Raw genomic sequence first — 7,090 nt, 5'->3', positions numbered from 1 at the left:
ACAGTTTTCTTTTTTCATAATACACTCTTAATAAAGACTATGGTCATGAAGGCATGTATATGGAACGTTGATATGTAAATATCAAGAGTATTGTAAGAGAGTAGGGCTTCCAGGGTGAGATAAATGCTACTCTTCCTATGGTCCATGGTCCTCAAAACTGACTATCAAAGTTCGAAATCATATCGCACTTTTCCGATTTACCTATGTATCAATTACGACAGCAGGAATCCCATTCAGTCACATAGCTCACTGGTATCAATTTCGATAACGTGGACATTACTGACCTTTTTCTACAATGGCAGGACTGAATATTTTAGAATCCCCTAAAATCCTGGGGCAAAATAGTTCAAAATCGGGACTGTCGGTCAAAATCGGGAGAGTCTGGTCGCGCTAAGTAAGCTTAGAGTGACATACGTCTTCTATTTTGTTTAGTTGTCTTACTTGTTGTGTGAAGAGATGCTATGATTAAGTTTAACTGTGAACTAATAAATGCTCTCCTATACTTAAATGGGTGCCATGCACATCATAATGAGCCTAATGACTGGATTAAACGAGATGAGAATTTACTGTGGTGGCCCATTTGATAAAATAAACTGTTAATTCTTTCACCGACAGATGAGTGATGGCTTTAACAAGTTATCCCCATTTTTTAAAAGCAGTTTTTACCAATAACATTGAGAAAGAAAATTGGAAAGTATGAAATGCAGCAAAGCGCAAACTCTCTATTAGAAAACCCTTCTTTTGGAGTACACTTAAAGTGGTGGTATTGAGATCATAATTTAAAAGTTTTATAATAAAAATTTTACGTATTAAGGAATTATGTAGTCTAAATATCGTCAATATTTTGAGAAAATAGAAGTGGGGGAAGAAAAAGTTTGCTTTGCGTGTCATTCTTGGTGCGTTCCCTTCATCACACGAGGATACATACGGTAAGGCTTCCAGGTCTTGCCATCGACAAGATTTACGCCTTTTACCTACACCATGCATTACTAGAGGCTTAATGCACGTAGAGAAATAAATACAAGTGACCTAGAAGTATAGCAAGATCGTAAAAAGATTTGTTTATTGTTTATAATCAGTGTTTTAAGGTGTGTTTGTAGGAGCACACGTTGTTTACATTTGCTGTATATAGGACGTGAATTAGAATACCTTACTGGATCAGGTATAGGGTAATTCAGAGGACGGCTCTTATATAGTGACTGTAACATTGAAAATAAGTTAAGTTCCTCGTTAAGCAGGGGGGTTTTCATTCATGCCGATTTCCATGGCTTTCAGTATAGATCCTATGATAATCAACTTGTGATGGAACCCATACCCCAAGGCATGCATCATCAATCCACAGTGTTGTATTATGCCATTCCCCGAGAGAAAAAAATGTTCAGATGCCACAGTTGATAAGATGGGCGGCGCTAAGGGACAATTATTCATTCCCGTGATTGTTAGATACGGTGTGATAAATGTGGAAGATGGTGGCTTTATATATTGGTGATTTTCTTTGGGATTCTCAGTATTGTTTTTTTTTGTGCCGTGATATGTGTATGATATGTGCGAGGATATGTATCCATGTGATAGACAACAAATGTGCAATCTGGCTTTTAAATTGAGAGGAATATGGAGAACGGAAAGTGTCAGGTTAAAACAAAATCTTAAAAGTCAGAATTTCAACAGCCAGTCTTACCCGACATTTTTTTTTTATTAGTACCTTAAACTTCTAATTTAGTCTAACACTGAATAGTCTATAAGCAAAGCCAACCAAGCCTGATTAGGCTTAGAAAGTCTCATAACGCAGCCCAAGAAAGGCTTACCAAACTGTAGATAAAAGCTATTGCAAAATATTTTTTCAGGCAAAATGTCGCCGAGGTATGCAATGGCCGTTGGCCTCAACAAGGGCCACAGAATCATCAAAAATACAAGAAAACCAAAGCCGAGCTCCAGAAAGGGGGTAAGTTTGTGTAGTAGTAGGGGGTGGATTTTAATACAAAATTTTCTGATAGCTAACCAAATTCTTTTTTATTAGATAGATGATTTACATCATTCTTTTCATATGTAAGAATCGGTTCAGTTTTTAATCCGATGTAAGAGACGCATCAACCCTGCTTAGAAAGTAAATGCGTGGAATGGTGTATTCATGGGAGGCATGTAAGGACAGATAAGTGGAAAGACTTTTGTTTTGGCCACCCCTCATGTGAATTCCCTATGGGAATTCACATAAGAAGCAGTGAAAAAAAAGTAACTATGTATTCAGTTTGTGGCTACTATTACCATGCTAAGGGAGGAGGATCAGTCTAGCACAAAAAAGTAACATACCAAGGCTGATATTGTTTTAATTTGTGTAGATTATGAAGTCTTGTGAACTGAAGGGGTTTGCATCAAGAATTGTTATTACTTATATGTCCAGCCATCATTTGTTTGGTGTGAACACTTACTTTTTATGATAATTCATTTAGTGGATTTTGTATGTACACTCCTGCATGGATAGTTTATTACAAAAGTTCTATGAAGAATGAATTTACGAAATTCATTGATTCATCAGCAGTTAAACATTGATTTTTGCTCCAAAATAAGGTCTTTGATTTCCTTGTAGTTCTTCATAAACTTATTTTTTACAGGTGGCATTTGTAACCAAGTATGTTGATTATTTTATATGCGAGTGAGGAATTTTTAAGTATATCTTCTTTTATTTCAGAAACTAACAAAACACAACAAGTTTGTAAGAGATGTCATTCGTGAGGTTATGGGTTTTGCCCCCTATGAGAAACGTACAATTGAATTGCTTAAGGTTTCTAAGGATAAGAGAGCCCTGAAGTTCCTCAAGAAAAGGGTATGTAAAAAATTCCTGTTTGATTGTAACTAACCAATTATATTTTTTTTTTTTTGTCATAGGAAATAAGTAGATACTTTCTTGAGATTACACAGAAAGGGGAGGATGAACAAATACATTAGCTTTGTTCCGGCTGCTTATGGATGAGGATACCATTGCCCATAGAGGCATAGCCAACAATGCTAGCCACTTAGCATGGTTAAGCTCAAACAGTGTCACAATTTTACATGATAATAGCGTATTCAACATTCTGAGTGTAAATGCTTTTATAACATGATAGACTACAGTGCATTCTTCACCTTCATAACCTTAAGGCAAGGACGAACTTCCAGACCATGATATTTATATAGATATTTTTATATATATATATATATAAGCTGATTTTAAAACTGTTAGATATATGGCATTACAGTATATTGTTGTTAATTTTATAAGAAAATGATTCATAATTAACGTACACAAGATTATTTGGAGGAATGTATTATACAGTTTCCGGACAAGGATTCTGATATCCCTCATCTGCATTTGTCAGAAATACTAATTGCCTCTATTCAGCAAGGTTTACCGTGTATTTTTTCTTACCCTTCCCTACTTTTCAAGATTCTCGTTCTTTTACTTGTTCTTTTGGTTTGACTTGGACACCTCCAAAGCTGTGAATCTTTCCTTAACTCCCATTTCTTTAAGCATCTTCAATTTCTTTCATTTGTAATTTCATTAATATGGTTTCATAGGGCTCGATCTCTTGTTACTAACATCTGATCATCTCAAAGAATGGGTATTCATGTAATATCTTGATAGTTTGAGAATTTTTCACTGTCTGATCTCCAAGATTGTGTCATGAGATTTTCTTCCTATGCTCTGTTATATATATATATATATATATATATATATATATACATATTTTTTTTTATCTTTTCCTAGTTGGTTTTAATGACTTTTGTTCCCCTGAGAGCTTGTTGTTTCACTGCAAAGTGCTGCAAGCATACTTGGTATTGCTATAACAACTTATCTTGGAAACCTCACATTACACAAGTAGCTGTTTGCTAATATAAATCTGGGAGTCGACATTAGGTGCCAAGGTTCTTTTACTTTGAAAATACATTCCATGTATACAAAGGCCTCTTTTGTCTTGTATGGAGTTTTGCTCTTCCATTTGGGGTGGCTAGAAATATTCTAATTAAATGTGGACTTTCTTCTTTCACCTCAGAAATCATTCTCTTTCCTGATGCTGCATTTTCTCTCATCATTAGATATTTACTTCAATTTTTTCAGTGCTTTCAAAAATTTTACGTGTTACAGCATGTTGTAATGTTCTTATGGGTTTGTCGTATTTGTTAACTTCTCCCAAGCTTAGCTCCATACGTTCTTATACTTTTCCTAAACACTAAATCCTGCCCCTTAATGAAAGCAAGCTTTCTGTTTTCTTTGAAACTTTAGAGGGCTTATTCTTTTTCTTTATTTCTTATTTTTCTCCTTTTCCCAGAGGATGTGAGCGAGGAGCTTGGGTAGGTAACCTGGGTGTGATTATGTATTTTTATGGGTGTAAGGAATTTTTATTGTAATCCCAGCACTGTATACAGCAGTGGTAGTTGAACTTGATACCATGGTGTCAGAAGAGAGTAAGGTAATAAGAGGATTTTGGGATGCTTCATGAACTCATGACCTTGAAGTGAATTACCTCTTAGCAAATTAGGTTTCTTGCTATGGAGGCTGATGATATGCATTGGTCTTTCTGGTTCTTTTCAGTTATCCCCATGTACGTATTGTAGTGGCATATGTAGAATCCTGGACATTTCATTCTTCTACATTAACAGATTTGGCAGGAAATTTCAGTTATAATGATTTTTTTTTGTTTGCAGTGCATCCTCATTAGATTACCAGATTTGCACAGTTGCTACTCATTTTGCTTTTTTGTAAGCTTTCTTCGTCTTAAGAGGTTTAATTTTTTGATTACTGACTTCGTGAAGGTGCCAAGAAAGCCACAACTTTTGACTCAGTGTAAATTCATAGTATATTTTTTGTTTGCCTTTACAGAGTTTTCATAAAATACAATTGCATTTACTTATCAGGCTATTTATTATGTATAAATATCCTAATTCATTTTCATATTGTTTGAATGACAGAACTCTTATTACAGAGACTTACTGGGTCTGTGATTCCTGGCTGTAGCTGATAATGTCACTTCATATGGATTATTGTTTTAAGCCACAGATACCTAGATACCTGTCAGATCTCCATTGATCAAGGAGGCATGTTTTATTTTAAACAATTAGTACTGAGTTTGTGTTCCATTTTTGCAACACAATTCTTGGTATATCCCCAATAGTTCTAACATGGACATTATTTCCTCTTTTGCTTATGATCCAGAACAAAATTTGTATGTAAATATGCAAATCACTTAAGTGATTATCTGTTTATTACATTATTTTCTCCAAAATTAAAATATTTTCGTTGTTACTTGTTCTCCCACTTCACATTTCAATTTGGCCTGGACTTAAGAACTTTTGTTCATGACTGGAGCTCCCAACATAAAAAAGAAGTGATTAACTTTTTTTTAATCATGCAGAATAGGTTAGTTGCATAAGATGTACACTTCAGAGCAAGACATGATTGAATTTAGACCTTAATGCATATACTACTTAAAATGGAAACCATACCGTGTAGTCTTCTTGTATGTTCACTTGAACAGTAAACCAGAACCATCAATTACTCCAAATGATAGATGCTTTGCACACACAATCTCATGACTCTTGATGTAGGATGAAACATCCATGGGCTTCTGTTATGTACTCATTTGTTTTGAATTTGCTTTTCTCATCTGTCTTTATTCATCTAACAGCCTTATGGTAAAATATGTGCAATACATTTACAAAACTCTCTTCATTTATCCTGCATCATATCATTATCTTATCCATGGTTTCATTACACTTGACAGCTAGAGACTAGATGTGTGCAAATACTAAAGCCAAATTCCATTTTTGTTTGATGCTACCTTGTGAAGGCAGGAGATACAATTGAGGATGAAAAAAATCCTGTTCCTTTTCTCATTTTCACCCTCATTTGTCTTTAAAATCTGAAAAGTACCTTTTATGCGCTCTTAGAAGCATTTTTGCACTGTGCAAAAGAGATGATTACATCAATTACAAGGTGGACCATCATTTTAAATCATTCTGATGTAATTTTGGGAATTTACCTATGGCATTAACATCCTGTTCTTAATGTCTTATCTTTTCATTAATTTATAATAACTTTATCTATACCTATGATGCCCATTCCCATTGGGAACTCTCATCAAGGAGGTAGCCACAGCAAAAGTCTCCACTCATCTCTCTCCCTCTTGTACTCTTTTACTCTACATATAATTGTAGTCATATAATTATTCCGGTATGCACTGGTGATGTTAACCTTTGTTCCAAGTTTTAGTCTTAATTCCATATCCACAGTTGGGTACCCACATCCGTGCCAAGAGGAAGCGTGAGGAGATGCAGCGTGTTATGGGTCAGCAGAGAAAGGCTGCTGCTGCAGCCGCCGCTGCTGCAGCTGCCGCCGCTGCCGCTGCCTGCTGCTGCTGCTTCTACCCACAAATAATTACTGTATTGTATAATAAAGGAAAAAATACAAAATTGTTTTTATTGTTCAACCTGATCACTTGATTAATTATTCTCAGCATGGTCTTTTGACAAAATTGCTCAAGTCTTACAAATCCACTTGATTTCTTTCATGATGTAACCAACATGTACAATGAGAGTAAAGGAGTTGACGTCATATATTTAGATATGTGAAAATCATTTGATAAGGTTCCACATCGATGGGTACTAACAAAAATTACATCAAACTTGCATAGATGGGGTTGTACTTCAGCGAATGGAAAATTGGTTGACTGGCCATAAACAAAGAGTTGCGAGTAGGTCAAGTCTCAGAGTGGTTAAGACAATAAATGGAGTGCTACAAGGTTCATTCTTGATACTGTTATCATATACTAATGATATTGGGTTGCATTGCAAGATATCGAAATTCACTGATGGTACAATACTGGGAATTATATAAAAGAACTTGAACATTTACATCTGATAATTGATATAGACAAACTGATGGATAGGTTTACTTGATAGCCAAAACAAAAAGGCAAGATCCAGTATGAATTTTTGTCGAACTGCAAAAGGTAAATGAAATATACTAAGATGTAGTAATTACCGATAACCTAAAAGTAAGCAGTTGGAAAAAACAAAATTCTTGTGTTCATAGGCAGGGTCATTGAATTTAGTCTAA

At 35.0% G+C, this 7,090-nt stretch overlaps 1 protein-coding gene across 2 annotated transcripts; it reads left to right on the top strand.

Annotated features, from left to right (window-relative positions):
- Nucleotides 1-876: 876 nt before the first annotated feature.
- On the top strand, nucleotides 877-6,489 carry RpL36 (ribosomal protein L36). 2 transcript variants are annotated; one of them, XM_071694539.1, is made up of 4 exons: nucleotides 877-929; nucleotides 1,845-1,942; nucleotides 2,687-2,821; nucleotides 6,265-6,489. In XM_071694539.1, exons 2-4 carry the CDS (start codon nucleotides 1,850-1,852, stop codon nucleotides 6,472-6,474), a joined length of 438 nt encoding a protein of 145 aa, XP_071550640.1. In that variant the 5' UTR covers nucleotides 877-929; nucleotides 1,845-1,849; the 3' UTR covers nucleotides 6,475-6,489. The 2 variants fall into 2 exon arrangements, with proteins under 2 accessions (XP_071550640.1, XP_071550641.1); XM_071694540.1 differs by lacking the exon at nucleotides 877-929 and adding an exon at nucleotides 974-1,088.
- The last annotated feature ends 601 nt before the right edge of the window (nucleotides 6,490-7,090 follow it).

This window comes from Panulirus ornatus, chromosome 57 (assembly GCF_036320965.1).
Source record: "Panulirus ornatus isolate Po-2019 chromosome 57, ASM3632096v1, whole genome shotgun sequence".
Taxonomy (NCBI): domain Eukaryota; kingdom Metazoa; phylum Arthropoda; class Malacostraca; order Decapoda; family Palinuridae; genus Panulirus; species Panulirus ornatus.
This window is presented reverse-complemented; position numbering and strand designations above follow the sequence as displayed.